Source organism: Pelobates fuscus, chromosome 4, assembly GCF_036172605.1.
Source record: "Pelobates fuscus isolate aPelFus1 chromosome 4, aPelFus1.pri, whole genome shotgun sequence".
NCBI lineage: Eukaryota > Metazoa > Chordata > Amphibia > Anura > Pelobatidae > Pelobates > Pelobates fuscus.
The window spans coordinates 224,349,582-224,372,729 of NC_086320.1; the positions used below are offsets into that span (position 1 = coordinate 224,349,582).

Genomic DNA, 23,148 nt, shown 5'->3' on the forward strand with positions numbered 1-23,148 from the left:
GTGGAGTCGGACACGACTGACCAACTAAATAACAACAACAACAACAATATATAACAAAGCTCAGTTTTTCTTCTTGCTATCTGGAATGGGGAAATTAAGTCCTTGCAAGTGGATACCCGCTTGTGAGTGCACATGGGCTGAATGACTCCCAGTATTTAAGACTCTGCAAAAAATTGCCCAAAGCCAGCTACTACCTAACCCAACACTCACATATTTTGTTAAAGGTTAAACTACAGCTTATAGTAGTTGTTCTGGTGTCTACATCCTGTCCCTGCAGGCTTTTTGCAGTAAACACTGCTGCTTAGGAACACCCCAGAGGCCACTCATGAGAAGTCCACTAGAGTCAGCGCTGCACAGTATGTTCAGCGACACTGAACTTCTCCACTGAGATGCACAGATTCGGAGGTCTTTAGAACTGATGATCCTATGGGAAAGCATTGTAATTGGCTAAGATCATCAATTCTGATGATGTCAGCCAAGGAGGTGGGTCAGATTTTGGGGGGGGGAAGGGGGGAGGAGGAAGAGAGCACAGTGCAGCACTGGAAATAAGGTTTTAACTATATTTAAAAGGAGACAATGGGGGCTAAATACAGTTTATTTTACACTATAGGGTCTAGAATACAGGTTTGTGCTCCTGACCCTATAGTGTTCCTTCAACTCAAGGTGAGAGCACCAACATTATAGTGTGTGATAATGCCGAATGTGAAGACCTCTTAAGCAGCAAGTGCCTCTAGTGGCCATTAGACACAGAGGAATATTCTCAGATAAAAGTAAACAATGTGGTTTCTCAGAAAAGGCAATGTTTAGAGAAAAGGTCAATGCACCAAAACCACTCATTAGGGGTGCTAGATCCTATTCATCTCTTCCTCAACCTTACGGCTCAGCAGTGTGTGTGAAGAATAAGAGGTGGGGACTGGATATGAAAATCACACGCAGAGCCACATTTCTGTATGGTGGGGAAGTGAGCAGCAGCTTGGCACTGAAAGTAGACAACTTCCTAGTATGCTGCAGGAAGGACAGTCAATGTAAAATGGGGGGGTCATGGAGAGACACATGGATGGGGGAGTGTGAACAGGGCACAAGAAACACAAAGTGATGGGGAGAGACACAAGGCAGGGAGTGGTAAGTGGAAGCACAAGGGAAGAGAGCAATTGTGAAGAGGTTGGGGAACGACATGTGGGAAAAAATTAGGAGGATTCAAGGAGATGAAAGATGATCACTTTTTTAGAATTAAGCATAACCATACCACATCATATGATAGCTGCCACAGAGTTTTTGTAAGTCATCTAGGCCCTTCTCCAAAAATGTTGTAAACCCCTACTCTACAGGAAATTATGCGTAATTTAATGGGCTGTGTTATAGTTTAGGTGTACAAATAAAACATGGAACATTTTTGTTTAATTCAGCGCTAAAAAAAAATTGTAGATAGTGGATATGTAACAATCCTCACAATAAGGGCTTTCTTGTCAGCAGATAGGATTCAGCTATTTTGGCTTTAAAGGGTTACTCCAAGCAGCATAACAACCTCAGCCTGCTGTAGTTGTTATGCTGCTGCCAGGAATACCCTGGCCCAGTTACCCAGTAATGGGTCAAACCTGAGGCTCCCTACTACTGTGGTGACAATCTTAAAGCTGCTGCAAAAACAAATTGTACAGCGTTGACAGTAGTCAGCCTGGAAATATAGTTCTGGGCTAGTTGATAACAACCAATGATGCCACCAAACGGTGGAGTTACAGCTCTGGCCGTCAAGGGGTTAAACGTGTATGAGCAGCATTTCCCAGCAAAACACTGCACATACAGATTTCACATACCATGACCACTTAAAATCACTGAAGTGGTCATGGAGCTTGGAGTAACCCTTTCAAATTTAAAATCACTTTGAATTCCAAACAATTCACACTTGAATAACCCTGCAATTACACAGGTTCTTCATGCTGCAATTTCTCACCAAGTAACACCGCTATGACATCTCTTATGCAACTATGTTTCTTGATGCCAAAGCTTTAGACAAGCCATGGAGACTTGAGGAAGATGTTCTTAAGGTTGCCCATGTATTCCTTCATTCAAAAGAGCCGCAGTTGGACCAAGGCAGCCAGAGGTAGCTTAATTCTGGAAATCATTCTACTTCAGACTTTGAGGTCACTGTGGAACTTGTTCACATGAATGTGGAAGGGCAGGGCAGTGTAGGGAGATCCTTTGATCTCCATGCTGGTTCGAGCATGGCCCACCCAGAGCCAGAGCTCCAGGCCACTGCCCTGGTCGCCTCATGGCTAATCCGGCTATGATAACAGGCAATACACGAGGTTACATCAGTCATAGCATTCAGTAGGAAGATTGAGGCTTCATATGTGGTATTGCAGAGCAACAGGTAACTAACTGCATTTAATTTGGATGTAGCAAGGGTAGAGGGGGGGGGGGGGGAGAAATATATAGGGAGGGTTACTACAGATAAAAGAATTATAATGCACTGTACAATGAATATATAATAAGGAGGTGAGCAGAAGCCTGGCACAGAGAGCGTACAACTTCCAGGTATACTTCTTTTGCGGGTACTGCCATTAAAAGGATATAAGAAAACACAAACAATAAAAACCTAAAGCGTTCTGTCACAAACGATCATGAAATGCAAATATTACAGGTGCAAAGTAGTCTTCAACCAATAGATGGCACTGCATATAACATGTATATGTTTGTTCTCTTATTGGTCCTTCCTGGTCTATACGACGCAACTGGACAGGTCACCTTGGAAGGGATCTTATCAAAACAATGAAAAAAACCCACAAAATGTGACACAAAGTATTCTTCAGTTAGAGGTACAAAGGGATTTATCTATAGAATTCAGGCCAAAATAGAGTTGTAAGAAAATACAACAAAATCTTCATCTCAGCCACGTATGAGGCTTTTTTCCTTCCTTCTAGCTCTGTTACCAACTCAAATCTGGTTAGCAGCAGTTTTTGACCAGTTACAGCTAAAGTGTAAGCTGTACCTTAAAATTTTCCAACTGATAAGCTAACTATATTTGCTGATGTTCTTAGACTACTGCTGGCTTCCCATTATGAGTAATACCTTTGATAGCTATGTACAGTTGTTTTTACCTCACTCTGTCAAATTGGTAATTTTTCTGGTTAGCTAGTCACAACCACAAACCTAGAAGACTATTTTAAAAATATTTAAACAAACAAAAAAAGCACTAATGACTGAAAAACAGTCATTCACTAAACACTGAATTGTCTCAAATGGACAAGGGAAATACAATTTTAGACCAAGAGCTAGAGAACATTGCCAGGTTGTCTCTTCTGAACATATTTTTTTTGTTGTTGTTGAAATAATACAACCAAAAGCAAGTTTTAAAATTAAAACAAATAAATACATAGATTCTCTTTTTAATTAGATGATTTTACATTTACAATATAGACTGTAATTGCAGATTGCATGCCTCCTCCTGCAATATGACCTCTGGGAATGGACAGGACAGCAGCACTCGGAGTTGCCCTGTTCCCAATTGATTTAAACAACATCTAACAATTTTTAGCATGTAGAGTGCACGCTGAGAGCTCCAGGATACATTGAATTCATGTTTTTTTAAAACAAGCCAATGCCATATTAGCACAGGTCTAAGAAGTCAGAAAAAAATTAATGGAAATGTCAATTTCCACCAGGCTGTGTCTCAGTGGCAGTGCCAGACCTTTGCTGCAGCGGTCTTCAGTTATTTGTTCATGAGCCTTTCTTCCTTAGGTTTTGTCTTCAGAAAGTAAAATGCATGCTCGATCAGGTTTAAATCAGGTGATTGACTCAGCCATTGCAGAATATTCCACTTTTTTGCCTTAAAGAACTCCTGGGTTGCTTTCACATTATGTTTTGATTCATTATCCATCTGTAAAGTAAAGCGCCATCCAAACAAATGTGCTGAATTTGTCTGAATCTGAGCAGACAATATATATCTCTATACACTTCAGAATTAACCCGGCTGCTTCTGTATTCGGTCACATCATTAATAAACACTAGTGACCCAGTACCATTGGAAGCCATGCATGCCCATGCCATCACACTGCCTCCACATTGTTTTACAGATGATGTGATATGCTTCAGATTATGAGCCATTCCAGACCTTCTCCATACTTTTTTCTTCCCATCATTCTAATCCAGGTTGATCTTGGTTTCATCTGTCCAAATAATTGAACTGGGCTGGCTTTTGTTTTTAGATGGCAAAGTCTAAGCTGTTATTTCTACTCATGAGGCTTATGAATGATTTGCACTTAGTGTATTTTCTCTTGTGAAGTCTTCTTTTTATGGTAGAGTACCTCCTGGAAAGTGTTTTTCACTTTGTTATATGTTGTAAAGGGTTTTTTCTTTAGCCTGGAAAGGATCCTTTGATCACCCACCACTGTTTGTTCCGTGGACATCCAGGCCTTTTTGTGTTGAAGAGCTCACTAGTGCGTTCATTTTTTCTCAGAATGCACTAAACTGTTGATTTGGCCACTACTAATGTTCCTGCTATCTCTTTGATGGATTTTTTATGTTATTTTGCAGCCTAAGGATGGTTTGTTGCACTTGCATTAAGCTCCTTTGACCGCATGTTGAGGGTTCACAGCAATAGCTTCCAAATGCTAATGCTACAACTGGAATCAACTCCAGATCTTTTACCTAATTTATTGGTGACAAAATAACAAAAGGAATAGCCAATACCTGTCCATGAAACAGCTTTTCAGTCAACTGTCCAATAACATTTGGTCCCATGAAAAAGAGGGATCTGCATGTTAAAGAGCTGCAATTCCTCAACGCTTCCGCCAATTTGGATGTGAAAAGCCTCAAATTAAAGCTGAGAGACTACACTATATATACACACACACACTCATATTCATTATTTAACCCCTTAAGTCCGGCGGACGTATATTTACGTCCTTTTAAAAGCGGCTCTAAACGCCGCAGGACGTAAATATACGCCCGCCGTTTTTTTTTTTAAACTTACCCGGTCGCCGGTGGTCCCACGCCGGCGATCGCGGTTGGGGGGACTCCCAGGGAGCCCCCCCCGAGGCAGATCTGCCTCCTCCGGTCCCTCCCGGTCATGTGAGAGTGAGGTCCTTGCGAGGACCTCACAATCACATGGCCGGTATAGCTGGCTCAGGCATTGCCAGCAGGGGGACCAACTGTAATGACAGTTGGTCCCCCTGCTGGCTGAAAATAAAATAAAATTAAGTTAAAAGTGTAAAAAAAATAAATATATATATATACTTAGATCATATATATATATATTATATATATATGATCTAAGTATATATATACACATACACATACACCGTCTAGGTGTAGTTTAATATTAATATATATATATATATAATTATATATATATATATATATATATATATATTAATATCAAATTACACGTAGACTGATACTGATTAAATATATATATATATAATTATTGTTATATATATATTTATAAATAATATAAAATAAATATGTAAATACGTAAAAAAAATAATTAAAAATAAAATATTAAAAAATATATAGATGTGTTTTATTTCGTTCTAACTGTATTGTGATATTAATATATATATATTTATATCAAAAAACACGTAGAACGAAATAATATATATATCTATATACATAAATATATACGTATATATCACTATATATATACCTATATATAAATAAAAATATTTTTTAAAAAAAAATATATACACATATGTATATATATACACATATATTAATTCTACACATATATTTATGTAATAATTTTACATAATTAGGTATCCTAATTAATTACAATTAGCGGGACCTGCCTGACAACCCATGCCGAAAGTATAAGGAATTTAATTTGCTAGCACTATATTTAACCCTATAACTTTCCAAGACACCATAAAACCTGTACATGGGGGGTACTGTTTTACTCGGGAGACTTCGCTGAACACAAATATTAGTGTTTCAAAACAGTAAAATGTATTACAACGATGATATCGCCAGTAAAAGTGAAGTTTTTTGCATTTTTCACGCACAAACAGCACTTACACGGACGATATTACTGCTGCAATACTTTTTACTGTTTTGAAGCACAAATATTTGTGTTCAGCGAAGTCTCCCGAGTACAACAGTACCCCTCATGTACAGGTTTTATGGTGTTTTCAAAAATTACAGCGTCAAATATAAGGCTTGTGTTTCATTTTTTTCACATTAAAATTCGCCAGATTGCTTACGTTGCCTTTATGACCCTATGGTAGCCCAATAATGAAGATTACCCCTATGATGACATACTATTTGCAATAGTAGACAACCCAAGGTATTGCAAATGGGGTATGTCCAGTCTTTTTTAGTAGCCACTTAGTCACAAACACTGGCCAAAATTGGCGTTTTTTGCATTTTTCACACACAAACAAATACTAACGCTAACTTTGGCCAGTGTTTGTGACCAAATGGCTACTAAAAAAGACTGGACATACCCCATTTGCAATACCTTGGGTCGTCTACTATTGCAAATGGTATGCCATTATGGGTGTAAATTTATTTCCTGGGCTACTATAGTCTCAAAGGCAACGTAACCAATCTGGCGAATTTCAATTTCAAATGTAACACGCTATATTTGACCCTGTAACTTCCCAAAACACCATAAAACCTGTACATAGGGGGTACTATTATACACGTGAGACTTTGCTGAATACAAATACGTGTATTTTATTGCGGTAAAAGCAAACAGTATTATGACATTGACAGTTAAAATGTCATGTAGAACTAAAAAAAATCAAAAAACAATCTTATTTTCTCCCATATTTTTCATATTAAATTATGTTTCATAGCTAAATATTTGATATTAAATGAAAGCCCTGTTTCCCCTGAATAAAATGATATATAATAAGGGGGGGTGCATTTAATATGAAAGAGGTGAATTACGGTTGGACAGACATATAGCGCAAATGCCAGGTTTTGTTTACATTTTGTTTCGTTCACAACTTGTACATTTGGCTGCGGTGTTAAGGGGTTAAATATAACTTGAACTTGTTTTGGTAAACAGCTGAAATAACAAAACTGGCATCAGTGTCCAAATATTTCCATACCCAATTGAAAATCTCTGCAGTATCAAACCCATGTTAAAACTTTAAGCTATCTTTATATGAATCTGATCGTTTAGAAGGAATAGTATCACATTGTTGGGTGTACAATGGCAGACACATCACTGTTATAAGTGTGTAAGTATATATACACACAAGGATTACAAAATGTAATACTTGTGTATGTTTTCTTGGTTATTATTGGACTACTTACCTCTGTCAGGATAGGTGTATGCCCTTGCACGCATAGCTTAGGTCAGAAGTAGTAAAGTGGAGAGAGGACAGAGTATTACCAGTCCATACAGTTGGTCAGGCTTAATGCAATAGAGATAGGCGAGAAGCCAGGAATAAGATGAGATAAATCAGTAATATTATTGTTATAACTATTAACAACTAGGCTAGGTCAAGGAGAACAGAAGTACACAGGTCAATAGCGGAGCCAAAATCAAGGTTACAGAGGTACAGGAGGTTGATAAAATATCCAGGGTCTGGATACCAAAGAGAAACAAATAAGAAACATGCTATCTGACTTTTAAGAGAAACCAAAACAGGGAAACAACTTGTTCGTGGAAATTGTTTAAAGGATCACTATAGGGCCAGGAACACAAACATGTAGTCCTGACCCTATAGTGTTAAAACCACCCTCTAGCCCCCCTGGGCCCCTCGTGCCTCCATAAATATAGCAAAATCTTACTGCATTCAAGCCAGAAGCTGTAGATCTGCATGCTGTTTGCCTAAAAAAAAAAAAAAAAAAAAAAAAAAAAAAGCAGTCTGCTGACATCATCAGAAGTGGTAGCCTGATCCAATCACAATGCTTCCCCATAGGATTGGCTGAGACTGACAAAGAGGCAGATCAGGGGCAGAGCCAGAATGATTCAAACACAGCCCTGGCCAATCAGCATCTCCTCATAGAGATTAATTGAATCAATGCATCTCTATGAGGAAAGTTCAGTATCTGCATGCAGAGGGTGAAGACACTGAATGGCAGTGCTGCTCACTGTGCAGCACAGATTTTAATTTGGTAGAGTTGGCTGAATTCTAACCATAATTAGCTTTAGTAAATTTGAGAATTGCCATTCCACTTGGAATATGACCATTTTTTTATGGATTTTAATGGTGTTCAGTGAATTATCCTAGATATTTCCAACAAATACTGTATTTTGAGCTTGACTTGTTTTCACACCAAATAACTACACTGTGATAAGACATAACTTATTTTACCTCTAACTCCATTATCCATAGACATTAACCCTATGCTGAAGCTTTTCCTTACACTATGTGTTCAGACATACGATTTCTTTGGAGATTTCATTACCATGGTTGGAAGTGTCATGGTTGTATCCAGATTCATCATCCTGTGGATTCGGTACAAAATAGAGTTGCTCTGGAATCATGCTTGCCACCTTGTCTTTCAAGGCCTGGTGGCTATCAGATGCTGGTCCACAGCGTTTCACCTTTTCTCTCCTCTCATGGGCCATGATCTTTTTGGTCCTGGCTTTAATATTCTCCCAGCACTTCTTAAGTTGTTTGAAATCCCGCAACGACACGCTGGGCTGGGAGTTGTACTCATGGGCCAGTGCTTGCCACGTGCGCTGTTTTAGAGCTATAGTCCGGGCATCACTCTTCTTGCACTCCAAAACATACTTGTATTTCTCCACCAAAGCCAGCAAGACGTTCTTCTCCAACTCAGAGAAGTACTTGGCAGGTTTTAGCACTTCGTTGTTTTGCATTTTTCACAGTATGGGGAATCTACAAAAAAAAGAACACAAAAATAAATAAATAGAATGCTTAAGACAAAACCATTTATTGATTTAAAAAAAAATTATTTAAAACAGTCCTGAATGAAATGAAACAGTTCTATTCGCCTCTATGCAATATTTCTCACATATGCCATGGACACAACTACTGTACTAACAAAACAAATACAATACCAATGACTTAATAGAACACTATAGGGTCAGAAAAACACATTCTCTCTCTCACAGACGCACACACACCTGGCCCTATAGAATAAAAACCGCATGCTAGCCTCCATGGCCCCCTAAATATAGAAAAATCTTACCTTTACTCAAGTCTTCTGCTGCTGCCTCTGATCTGCCAGCTTGGCTGACATCATCAAAAGTGTTGATCAAATGCCAATCACAATGCTTTCACAATGCCATAGGATTCGACGGTCAATGAGGCAGATCAGCGGCAGACACAGCACAAGCCAAACACAGCCCTGGCCAATCAGCATCTCCTCATAGAGATGTGAAGAAAGTTTAGTGTCTGCATGCAGAGGGATGAGACACTAAATGACAGTGCTGCTTACTCTGCAGCACTGCCCAAGGAAGCAGCTTTAGCAGCAATCTAAGGAGTGGTCAGTGGAGTTATGACTAGGCTGTAATGTAAAATCTGAATCTCTGAAAAGACAATATTTACTGCAAGAGGCCTGAATGGAATTATTCTACTCACCAGAACAAATACAAGAAGCTGTAGTTGTTCTAGCGACTATAGTGTCCCTTTAACAGTAAGTGATAAAGGAAAATTTAAAAAAAAAAAAGTATTTCAGAAACACGATATTAAAGATATGGTGAACATCATAGCAGAAAAACTAGAAAAACATTAAAACTTTTTTTAAATTCTTTGTTAAACTAGCAGAAGTAGACGGAGGATAAAGTTGCATGTACTTGTAGCAATATTTGCCATTATAATGACTACACCATGCTTCAAGCTTCTTAGATCAATGCATGTCAGTTTTATGAAAAGACAGAACCTTAACCAAGCTCTCATATACCGATTGTCGGGTGAGCAGCTTGTGAATGGAATCCTTCAAGGGTTAAGAAACAAGTATTCCTTCTGTAAAGCCTTATTCCTGGACCTAGTTAAAACAGTATTTTTATTTCTTCAAATTATAAAAAATTTTACCTGTAAAGTGTCATAAAACTGTTTATGGTGGCATGTGAGTTTATTTCATGAAACCAAGTCTGGATCATAATCCTAAATGCCCAATTTAGTGCAGTGTAACACAGGAAGAAAGTTCAAGCACCTCAATAAGCTCATAGGAACTCTCAAAGCACTACAACTATTACAGTGCATTGTAATGGCTATAGTCTCACAAGTGCCCAGAGTAGGTAATAAGTCTAAAATGGATCGACTTCTTACTTGTGGTCTGTTTTGTGCTGCTCCTCACCTCCCTGGAGGCATACGCTTTCTTCACTGAGCTAATCCTGGCGGTGCAGGGTCTAGCTCACTGGCTAAAAGCAATCAGCTGGCGGACTTTGGAGTCCCCGACTTTCAATACAGGTGGTCCTCACTTTCCGACCTACAGGTTTTACGGCGGCTCTCACTTACGACCAGCTCTCTAGCGTGGGGATTCAAGGGATTCCCCACGTTAGAGAGTAGGTCTATGTTTGGGGAATTTTCCCCGAACACAGATTAGAGGGATTCCCTGATCGATCTATGATCTTGTCTATGTTAGGGGAAATTTACCTGAACGTAGTCATATGCACCACAGCAGGGAATCCCTCTAATCTATGTTTGGGTAAATTTCCCTGAACATAGACCTCACTTACCGACCAAGTCGTTTTACAACCAGGTCGTAAGAACGGAACCTGGTCGGTAAGTGAGGAGTACTGGTAGGAGAAAGGAGCCTTGTAGACAGTTGCAGACATTAGCAACAGTTTGACTACTTACATTGGAGGAATGCCTGTGCACTTCTGGTACCATAACCACTACAGAGCGCTGTAGTTGTTATGGTGCTAACACCTTCTGGACTGAATTTTTTTTTTTGAAGTTTGGTGGCTGTGGCCTTTTTGTAACTTCTGCCAAGCATTTGTTCAAATATAATTGAATAGATTTGACCAACTACTGGAAAGATTCCTGATTAGTATTCTGCTACTACCCCAAAATTGCAAGATTTTTGATACGTTACAGAGTTAAATTACACACATACTAATTTCAGTTTTCAAATTTCAAGTTTACTCAGATTCATTTACTGTGTTCATGTCACTTTTAGAACAAAATAGTAGCCATCTGCTGCACTTAAAGCGGCACTTTCATGCCGAATCCCGTTTTGTTTTTTTTTAACCCCCCTCACGCCTCCACTACATCCAATTGACCCCTTAGTCACCCCCAAATGCCCCAAAGCCACCCCAAAATTACCTCTTTTTTAATCTTTATTTTCTGCCCCGATCTTTATTCAGGGCGCCGCCATTTTTGTGTGGATAGATAAAGTCCCTGTGGGACACGTCATCTGCCCACACTAGATAGCACTGAGATTCCCGCACATGCCCAGTGAAACACTTGGACATGCGAACGGGAATTTCATCTATTCATTCAGACAGACGAATGAATAAATAGAAAAATCAGACGAACAAACTAACACTGAGTATCAGTGTTCATTCAGTTTATTACAAGGAGGGAGCTACCGGCGCGCAGCTCCCTCCTTGTAAAATATAAAGATAGAAGCGGCAGGGAGCAGTGCTCCCCACCACTTTATAGGCCCCCCATGTCCTCCCTCACTCTACGGGGGTCAATATGACCCCCATATTAGCATAAGGGAGATTAAAATCTCCCCAATGCCCCTACTCGCTATACCGCGAGTAGGGGAATGTCTATGTTACAAATGGCTATTTGTAACTGGCCCTTTAAATGAAAAATTGCCCTGCTTCCCTGGATTGTGGAGAAGCCTATTTGCCAGCCTCCTGCCTCATGACTATGGCCCCTGGAAGATTGTGCCCCTGAAAATGTATTAACTTTTATTGGTGTGTATGGCCCTTTAAGAACCGTCTGGGGACATATTGTGACTTTGCTGAACAATGCCCCTTTAAGACTATGTCCCCAGACCGGTAAAATAACTTGTTCCTGGCTTTCCCCCACTTGGTTCAGTAAATAGGGCTTACTGAACCAAGTACCACACAGGCGGACCACCCAGAAGCTAAAGTGTGCAGGCAATTTACCTCCCAGGCTGTGAGGTTACTGCCGGTTAATTGCACGTGGCGGCGGCCATCTTGGTTTACTCGAATGCGGTCAGCGGTGTATGCTAAAGATTCTGTGGAACTAAAATCGGCTACACATTCTGCCGAACACCGCTGACCCTTACCTTCTCCCATACGGAACTTGCAGCTCCAGAGACTAAGTCCCGTTCGAAATGGGACTTAGTCGTTTTTTCGCATGAAATTGACCGACCGCACAGCCCAAATCTATGGAACTGTTTTGGGCAGGAAATTGTGCTTGCGGTCGGTCATAAAGGACTTCCAGCTAACTTTTGATCCACTGGAGGGATTTGGCTGATTTTTGGAAGTGTTTATGTTTGATGTATGCTGAGTCTGAATATGCAACTTTTATTGAAATTGGATGTATGGTTTTAAAGTTACAGTGTGTGTGTAAAAACTGTATTTTTATTGTATGTAATAATTGGTTTAACTGTTTATCTGAGGGGAGGGAATGTGTGGGTTGCACCAGATGTGTGATTGGTGATTTTATGCCTCCCCCTGGGAGTGTCCTATTTGCATGTAACCTCAATAAAAGCCAGGCTGGGTGTTCCAGATCTCAGACCTCTTCTGACCCTCTAACTTGCAGCCTTGACTCATGTTTGTAGGGGACAGCTATAATCACTACAGTGATTGCTATGCTCTTCATACTCCCTTAGCTACTGAGCTCTTGTAAGAGCTCTGGTTCCTGATCCTGCTTCGCTCGACAGAAGGAAGAGGTTCGCCTATTGGAACCTGGAGCCTGGTCGTAGGTCCAGGGCGCAGAGCAGACGGCGAGATACCAGCCCAGCAGCGGTGGTTTGTGGAGTCTGCAGTGCTTATGGTGGCTGCGGTGCTGATGGTCCTTGGGTGAGCGCTAGGAGCATCCTTTTCTACGGTCCAACTTCCAGCCAGCCTGGAGGCAACCGTAACAGTCTACTAAACCGTGAGTAGCCTACCTACTGTCCGCCCCCACCCCTGTGTGGCGGGTGGGGGCTATAATGATAATGGGGGGGGGGGACCTACTGTCCCTCCCCCCCCCGCCCCCACCCCTGTGTCAAAGTCAAATTCCCCACCCCCATCAAAGGTGACTAGGGGTCCCCAAGCCTGTAGTCACCCACCCCCCACCCAAATAAAAAGGCCCCTACCTACCCCCCTCACCCTAAAAAATAGTGAGGTGTGAATAAAATAACTAACCTGTAAAGTCTTATTTTTTCTAAAATCTTCATATGTCAGCCCCAAAAAAGGCCAAATAAAAAAAACACCATAACCGTTAAACTTAAAATAAAATAAAAAACCCGAGCGCAAAAAATAAAAACCCAACGAAAAAGAAAAAACCAGAGCGCCAAAAAAATAATCCTTCTTCACCCATGGAGGGTTCCGCGCAGACTGAGCTCTGCAGGGCGGGGTAAGGCTTATAAAGCCTTGCCCCGCCCTGCAATTAGGCTAAGAACACTCTGATTGGTGGGTTTAAGCCAATCAGAGTGCCTTTTGTCATTTTAAACAGCGTGGGAAAGTTCTTTGGAACCCGACAAAAAAGAAAAAACCAGAGCGCAAAAAAAAAATAATCCATCTTCACCCATGGAGGGCTCCGCGCAGACTAAGCTACGCAGGGCGGGGGAAGGCTTATAAAGCCTTGCCCCACCCTGCAATTAGGCTAAGAACACTCTGATTGGTGGGTTTAAGCCAATCAGAGTGCCTTTTGTCATTTTACACCGCATGGGAAAATTCCAAAGAACTTTCCCACGCTGTGTAAAATGACACAGAGCACTGTGATTGGATAAATTTCATGGGTGAAGATGGATTTTTTTTTTTTTGCGCTCTGGTTTCTTCTTTTTTTTCGACGGGTATGTTGGTTTTTTTTTTATTTGCCCTTTTTTGGAAAAAAGAAGATGTCAAATGGTAAGTTTAATTTTACTATACAGGTTAGTTATTTTATTCCCCACTCACTATTTTTTATTTGGGTGGGGGTGGGTGACTAGGGGCTTGGGGACCCCTAGTCACCTTTGATGGGGGGTATTTGACTTAGTGCCCCCACCCACGGGTGGGGGCCGGAGAGGGGGAGGACAGTAGGTGCCGGTCCCCCCCCTCATTATCATTATGGCCCCCACCCGCCGCCCAGGGGTGGGGGCCGGAGAGGGGGAGGACAGTAGGTCTCCCCCCTCATTATTATTATTAAGGCCCCCACCCGCCATCCAGGGGTGGGGGCCGGGTGGTGGGAGGACAGTAGGTCCCCCCCCCTCATTATCATTATGGCCCCCACCCGCCGTCCAGGGGTGGAGGCCGGGTGGGGGGTGGAGGGAACAGTAGGTCTCCCCCCCTCATCATAATGGCCCCCACCCGCCACCCAGGGGTGGGGGCCGGAGAGGGGGAGGACAGTAGGCTCTCCCCCTCATTATCATTATGGCCCCCACCCGCCGCCCAGGGGTGGGGACCGGACAGTAGGTTCCCCCCCCCCATTATCATTATGGCCCCCACCCGCCGCCCAGGGGAGGACAGTCGGTCCCCCCGCCCCCCCATTATCTTTATGGCCCCCACCCACCGCTCAGGGGTGGGGGCCGGGGAACAATAGGTCTCCCACCTTATTTTACTTTAGGGCCCCCACCCGTCGTTTAGGGGTGGGGGCCAAAAGGTTTTTATTTATTTTTTTACAGTGAGCTGCCACAGGCTGCTCACTGTTTGATAGACATGCCCCTACTCGCGGTATAGCGAGTAGGGGCAGCATTTACCAATACTAAGTAATCTTTACTTAGTATTAGTAAATGTGGCTGAAAGACCAATTTAGGTCTTTCAGCCTTTTCGTAGATAGCTCCCTAATACCGTGAATGAAATTCCGACACGAAAAAAAATGTTTGCTTTTACCTTCTAGAGAAATATTTAACTACCTTAGTATATTATCTTTAAGATAGCTCTTAATACGAACGTTAGATGGTCGCTTCGGTAAACTATTTAGGAAAATCTTCTCTGGTTTTATGGTAAAAAAAAAAAGGTGTTCTCTCTTGCGATAGAAGTGATAAAACTTAAAGGACCACTATAGTGCCAGGAAAACATACTCGTTTTCCTTGCACTATAGTGCCCTGAGGGTGCCCCAACCCTAAGGGATCCCCTCCCGCCGGGCTCTGGGGAGAGTTAAGGGTTAAAAAACGTACCTTTTATTCCAGCGCCGGGCGGGGAGCTCTCCTCCTCCTCTCCGATCCTCCCTTTCGGCTGAATGCGCATGCACGTCAAGAGCTGCGCGCGCATTCAGCCGGTCTCATAGGAAAGCATTTGCAATGCTTTCCTATGGACGCGTGCGTGCTCTCACTGTGATTTTCACAGTGAGAATCACGCAAGCGCCTCTAGCGGCTGTCAGTGAGACAGCCACTAGAGGATTTGGAGGCTGGATTAACCCTATTATAAACATAGCAGTTTCTCTGAAACTGCTATGTTTATTTAAAAAAGGGTTAATCCTAGAGGGACCTGGCACCCAGACCACTTCATTAAGCTGAAGTGGTCTGGGTGCCTAGAGTGGTCCTTTAAGGGGACCCCAGATATACCCAAAGCTTTAACTAAAGGGGAAGAGGATTTAGCAATATCTATCTATAACAATTGGCCTTTATGATGACTAAAAAAGTAATTCACTGTTTGAACATTCTAGAGACCGTTACCAAAATCCTGTATAAATGGTATATGGTACCGACTAGACTTGCAAAAATATCCAATACAAACGCGTCAAATTGCTGGCGGTGTTTTCATCCAGACGGTTCTATGCTCCATATTTGGTGGGCTTGTCCCAGAATTAAGGCTCTTTGGAATATTTAATTTAATCTTATCTATAGGATTGGAGGTATATGCCTGGAGCATAAAGCGGAAACTGCCCTACTTCATCTAATGGGTTTAGAAATAAATGGTAATCTTGATATTGTGGTTATACATTGTCTAATGGCAACTAAAATATTAATTGCTAGATTTTGGAAAAGTACTGAGATTCCTACTAGAGATCAAATTAAAGCTCAATTACTATACCAATTTGAGATGGAAAAAGGGTTGATCCTAATGAATTATTATTTTAAAGTTAATATTCTGATGCTATTTTCCAACTTTATTGACAAGATCAGAGGGTTTTAATGAGGTGAGTTTAATGGAAGAACCTATTATGACTTGTCTAGATTCAGATGAAAGCCACTATAGGATATTACTCCATGGGCTCTTTGACCATATATTTGACACTAGTTGTAATTGTTATGGGATACTTGACCTGCCATATTTCTATATTATCTTGGACCAGTTTTGTTCGTATTGTATGTCCTATTTTTGTGGGTATTGGTTTCTGTTGGAGTGTGATTCTCCTATACTTCGATATTGTATATTAAATTTTTACGCATTGGAAGGTTTATCTTTTACATATATATGATGTAATTTGCCATACCTGTGTGTGTTTTACCCGGGAAAGGATGTTTTGTAGTACCTTTCTCGGTTGTGTATTGTATATTTATCTTGTTATAAAACTCAATAAAAAAAATTAAAAAAAAAATAAAAATAAAATTAAGAAGTTGTGTTATTTTCCAAGTTCTAACTGTGAATTTCACAATACTGCTTTTATTGCAATAAAATACACACATTTGTGATGTCCCACGAGTACAACGATGAACTCCATGTTTGGAAAGTTACACTGTCAATATTGGGATTGTCCATTTCAATTTTTATACATTAAAATCTGCCAGATTGATTTGCTGGGCCTATGATTCCTTTGAGATCGTAATGCAGCCTAGGAATGAAAATCGCTCCCATTATGCCCATCATGCTATACCATTTGCAAAAGTAGACATATGTTTATATTTGTTTTTATTTTTTGCATTTTTTCACACAAAAACTGATTATTACTGATGAAATCATCACCACACATTTCACTGCTCTAAAACGCTCATATTTGTATTTAAAAATGTCTCATAAATACAACAGTACATGTACAATTTTATGGGGGTTTGGAAAGTTATAGGGTCTGTGACAAACTGACATTTGCCACTGGGCATTGGAGAGGACTTATTGCTAGCCTCCTGCCCTGCGACTATGTCCCTGGAAGGTATTGCCCTTTGAGACTTGCATTTGGGCCTAATGGATCTTGGTATACTGTTTCTGGCCCTTTAACTGTGTTGTACAAAGAAAGGGTTTGTACTTTTAAACTGGCACTTCGAATGCAGTCGAAGTGCCGAAGCCGTCGAAGTGGCCGGCATTAGACAGTCAAACACGTGGCGGCGGCCATTTTAATCCAGTCGAACGCGGTGACCTGTACCTTCCCCTACCCTTCGACACTGCGGCTAGAGGCTAAGTCCCGTTCGAAGATTCGAACACCCGTTCGAACGGGACTCTGTCATTTTGGTGTAAAATTGACCTCCATTATACTAGTTAACACTGCTGGAACGCAACCCCGGTTCCACTTCGACACTTTGACAAAAGTCGAAGTGAGTTCAACGTTTCGAACGCCGCCTTCGGATGGGACTTTGTTACTTTTCAGGGCAGAAATAGACCGACCGCACAGCCTGAATCTGTGGAACTGTTTTGGGCATGAAAATGTGCTTGCGATCGGTCATAAAGAACTTCCAGCTAATTCTTTAACCCCTGGATGGAATTAGCTGAATTTTGGATATATTTGTAAGTAAAGTATGCTGATTATTAATATGTGGTTTTTAATGAAGATTGAATGTATAGTTTTGGAGTTATAAAAATGTATAAGTTTTAGCTTGGAGATAATTGAGTAGATAAAGTAAGAAACTCAATTATCTCCCAAGCAGAGGGGAGGGAATATGTGGGATGTAATCGATATGTGATTGGTTAATGCCTAATTGCCTGTGGGCATCTCCCTTGCAGGGGAGCACTGCATAAAAGCAGAGTACCTGCCATTAAACATCAGAGTTCTTCTTCACCCTCAATACGTAGCCTTGTCTCGTTATTGGAGGGAGCTGCTATATCACACTGGGGATTGCTATGCTCTGCATACTCTCTTGAGCTTTAATCACTTAGTTCTTGTTCCTGATACGCTCTCCTGGAGGAGAGGTCTTCCCCACACGGTCCTGGAGGACGGAAGCTGATTCCAGGGTGGACGGAAGACGGCACGGCTCTAGTTAAGCTACGGCGGTTGTGGAGTCTGCGGTGGTTGTGGTGTCCAGTGCGGTGCTTGTGGTCCTCGGCGCAAGCTAGGAAGCATCCATCAACGGAAGGTGATCCGTTACAGGGTCAAATATTGGGCTTGCAAATTTAAATCTCTGGTATTTCAGCTGGGCTGTTCTGAAATATATATATATTTTTAATATCAACATCAAAATACACACAGAATATATATATGTGTATATATATATATATATATATATATAATTTAATTTTGTATTTTATTGTTAATATATACATTGACACATGGAAAAGAAGGGGGACTTTGACACAAGGAGGGGAGAAGACATGCATGGAGAGGAGGGATGAGACACATTGTGGACTGGGGTGAGAAGAAATAGAATAGAAACAGAGGTTTCTATATGAGAAGCATCTGATTAGACAATTCTCTGTGAAGTGACTGAAAGTCACTTCCTGTGAAAAAGGGGAGGGCTTACAAAGGCTGCAGTCATAAGAACTGCAGCTTTTGCAAGCTGTTTTAGACTATACCCCCAGTGACTACATACATAAAAATATGCATGCATTTATTGAGGGTATATCTACTAAACTGTGGAGTTTTTCCCCTTTTTTATTTCAAGTGTGGAGTGGTCCTTTAAGGTAGGAATGTGGGTCAAAGGGAGGGCCTGCTTCAGGGGTCCTATGCCACCTTAATGTCATAAAAAAATATTCTTTTGTAGCACATGATAACGTTAGGATGGATTTAATATGGAGTATGGGTAGTCTTTCCACTTGGCAAAATTAGGCAATTTTATTATTTTCACAAACATAGCAAACTTTAACAGTATATATGTCTTACAACTGCAAATACCTTAGCATAGTATTCTTCTCCCAAGTACAGCAATAGCCCACATATATACATCTTTTCCAATTATTTTAAGAACTTATTGGATCATATTAGGCACATACTCTTATCTGCTTCACAGAAATAGGATTTGGAAAAGTGACACTATCCATCTTACCGTACTGATCAGTGTCACCACATTTGATGCTATTTATAAACCTAACAATCCCTAACCCTGAACTATAGTTCTCTCATACTTAGAGAGGAAGCCCTCCTGGCTGTCAACCTATTCTATTAAAGTGCCACATCATGAACTAGACATAAAGCAGGACATCCTAAACATAACTAGGTCACTATAGTCACCTGAACAACTTTAGCTTAATGAAGCAGTTTTGGTGTATAGAACATGGCCCTGCAGCCTCGCTGCTCAACCCTCTGCCATTTAGGAGTTAAATCCCTTTGTTTATGAACCGTAGTCACACCTCCCTGAATGTGACTTGCACATCCTTCCATAAACACTTCCTGTAAAGAGAGCCCTATTTAGGCTTTCTTTATTGCAAGTTCTGTTTAATTAAGATTTTCTTATCCCCTGCTATGTTAATAGCTTGCTATACCCTGCAAGAGTCTCCTGTATGTGATTAAAGTTCAATTTAGAGATTGAGATACAATTATTTAACCCCTTAAGTAAAAATTGCTTTAGAGGTCTGGAGTGGTCTTTAAAGGAACACTTTAGTCACCTAAATTACTTTAGCTAAATAAAGTAGTTTTAGTGTATAGATCATTCCCCTGCAATTTCACTGCTCAATTCACTGTCATTTAGGAGTTAAATCACTTTGTTTTTGTTAATGCAGCCCTAGCCACACCTCCCCTGGCTATGATTGACAGAGTCTGCATGAAAAAAAAAAAAAACTGGCTTCACTTTCAAACAGATGTAATTTACCTTAACCCCTTAAGGACACATGACATGTGTGACATGTCATGATTCCCTTTTATTCCAGAAGTTTGGTCCTTAAGGGGTTAAACACTGTAAAATACACTTAGGCTGTGCATCACATTGAGATTAAAGATGCAAAACTGAATGGATGCCAATTATTATGTCTGCCCAAGTGCTTGTAAATAAATTATTTATTATGTGGTTCAATATTCAGTGTGAACTAAGCGTCGACAGAAAAAGCCATTTCTAAGAATACAACCAGCATACGAGTTTCAGATTACTCTGGCATGTGAAGAATCAACGAGAGATCTATACAAAAAGAGTTCTGTGATCCAGATGACCTATCAGTATAATAAAATATTTAATCTGTTTTAGAACAATTTTGTCTAAAAATAAATACATTAGACAGATGACTGTCATTTTAGAATTCAAGTTTTTTTCCCTTGTGTAGTCTCTAACCAATGCACAACATTCTGACTCTACTGGGAAGAGGTGACTGGCACCCAGTTTGTAAACAATTTACCCTTGAAGAGTGCCAGGGAACTCCTGGCTTGTTAACCACTACAGCACACTGTAGTGATCATGGTGCTTTGAAAGTTCATACAAGTATATTTATCAAAGTGAGAATTTTGGCATATTCAAAGCGAAATTCAAATTTAATTTCAAACCATTTTTTTTTAAGACAGGAAGTACACACAAGATGTTGGCATGTTTTTGGAAATCTGAACAGATAAATGTAACCTCAGTTATAACAAAATAAAACCCCAAACCAAAAAAGACCATCATCCCACCTCTCCTCCCCAAATTGGCTCTTATGGGGGGGAAAATACAGGTTGTGTATTTAGGTGTTAGGCCGTCCCTTCAAAACAATGTAGATACCAATTTGTGTTCCTTTTATGTTTGAACATACAAACATGTATTACTGACCCTATATGGTTAAAACGACCATCTAGCTCCCCTGGCTCACCACTTGCCCCTCTTAATATGACAAAATACCTTTATTCCAGTCTGCTGCTGTTGGCTTTCCACTCTGATCTGCCAACTTGGCTGACATACCCTGAAGTGGTATTCTGAGTTAATCACAATTTGTTCAAATAAAAAAAAGCATTGGATTGGCTGAAACTGCTTTGGAGGCAGATCAGGGGCAGAGGGCAGAGCCGGCACAAGCCAAACACAGCCCCAGCCAATCAGGATCTCTTCACAGAAATGCATTGAATCAATGCATCACTATGAGAAAAGTTCAGAGTCTCCATGCCCCAGGAAGCACCTCTAGCAGCCATCTGAGGAGTGGCCAGTAGATGTTTCCTTAGGCTGTAATGTAAACACACTGCAAAAAGCCTGAAGGGAATGATTCTACCCACTAAAAACAAATATAATAAGCTCTAGTTGTTCTGGTGACTACAGTATCCCTTCAAGGTTCTATGCAGGCCCTCATCCTATTAACTAATACAGGTTTGCCAAATTTGGAACATTTCTTTCAGTTTTTTCATCTTTGCATGATACTGACTATCAAATCTATAGGAAAAAGTGTTGGAACATTTGATTTTCAAGAGGCAGAGTTGGAACCACAATTTCAATCCACTTACACAAAATTGATTTTCTAGCTGTGGCCAGAACCATATAGGCAAAGGAGCATTGATGGATCTTAAGAGGACAAATTGCCATGGTGTTGAATGTAACATATAAACACTTCTATCACAATCTTTATGACCAAGGAAACAAATACGCAAGACAGCTTGCTCATCTACTTCAACATCGGCGTTCCGGTTTGTACAAACCGAAAGCTATGTATAGAAGAGGTTGAATGTTTCATCTGTTCGGGAGATTGTGGGTGCTATCTGGAACTCATATCAAAGCTTTTATGATCTTTGCATAAGTTTCCCCACTTGACATCATCTTTGGTCGGCAGGCATTGCACTCTTAACTGCTGGAGGGCCTCCTCACAATGGAGGAATTGTGTCTGGCCCTGAAGACTTCTAAGACATTGCAAGCCCTGGGTTTCAATGTATTCCCCTTACAATATTTCAAAACATTTCTCCCAGGGGCTACATTATCTAAACACATTTAATGCATTTCGGTAGGGCCACGCTTCCTCATTGCACCTCACATTAACAAAGATTAATATGTTTATGGCCCTTAACCTCATCCATATAGCCAAGACTTCAGACTTCTCAATTCTGCTCCTGTCTACAGATGCCGAGGGGGTATTTGCCAGGGAAGACTGGGACTTCACGCATACCCCATTGCAGTCGTATGGCTTTAGTCCCTACTTCCGGTCGTGGATTGTGGCATTGTACTCCTCCCCTCAGCACACGTCTGGATCAATGGGGCTCTCATGGACCCATTCAACATTAAGAATGAAACCAGACATGGTTGTCCATTATTGCCACCATTTTAGTCTGCTCTTACCTTGAAACCTTTTCTATGTAGGATTCACTTGAGTGACTCGATGCGCAGTGTTCAGGTGGGCTGTTATAAAGTTATAGTCTACGCAGATTACCTCCTCTTTACATTAGCCTCTCCCCGCCCTCTCCTTGTCCACTCTGATGAAGGAGTTACAGGAATTTGGCACTCTATCAACCTGAAGATCAATTTTATAAAAGCAGAACTTCTCAATATCACAGTCAAAATTCCCTGGTGCCACTTTAAAAATTAAATAATTGGGCATATGGCTCACTTCTTATTTATCACAACTTCTTAGCTGAATTTTTCCCCAGTTTGGATAAATTGCAACAGGTACTTGAAACCACTATCTTGCATGGGTCACTCCAATTTCAAATAGATGAGGATATTCCCTCGTCTTCTCTATTTCTTTTAAACAGTCCCTATTTCAATTTCCCCACCTTTTTTCAAAGAGACTCGGCTGTTGAATCAACAATTTATTTGGGTGTATACGTCCCCAAGAATCCCATACACTCAATTAACCCTGCAAAAGCATAAGGAGAGGTGGCTGTACCATATTTGGAGAAGAACTACATGACTTTGCACTTCTCTAATGTTGTGGCCAGGAGTGTGAAGTGAACCTCCAAGCTGTGGGTGTCTCTGGGCACAATTCATCCCTCGTACTTGGCTTATATGGTGCAGGGTGTGAGGGTAACTCGGGTTTAATCCCTTTGTCCTGGCTACACTGTAGACATTGCTACGATTTGGCATTTTCTCTAACAAAATGTTTATGCTGTTTAGCATGAGACAGAATACGTATATTAACCCCTTAAGGACCAAACTTCTGGAATAAAAGGGAATCATGACATGTCACACACGTCATGTGTCCTTAAGGGGTTAAAAATAACTTTC

General features: G+C 40.9%; 1 protein-coding gene across 3 annotated transcripts in view; it reads right to left on the reverse strand.

Annotated features, from left to right (window-relative positions):
- MSANTD3 (Myb/SANT DNA binding domain containing 3) overlaps nucleotides 1–23,148 on the reverse strand; it is a 44,816-nt gene that overhangs the window by 12,684 nt on the left and 8,984 nt on the right. For all 3 annotated transcript variants that reach the window (XM_063450595.1, XM_063450594.1, XM_063450593.1), the window contains exon 2: nucleotides 8,359–8,792. In XM_063450595.1, coding sequence (XP_063306665.1) covers nucleotides 8,359–8,773 — 415 coding nt within the window. In that variant the 5' untranslated portion in view covers nucleotides 8,774–8,792. The remainder of the gene's footprint in view (nucleotides 1–8,358; nucleotides 8,793–23,148) is intronic.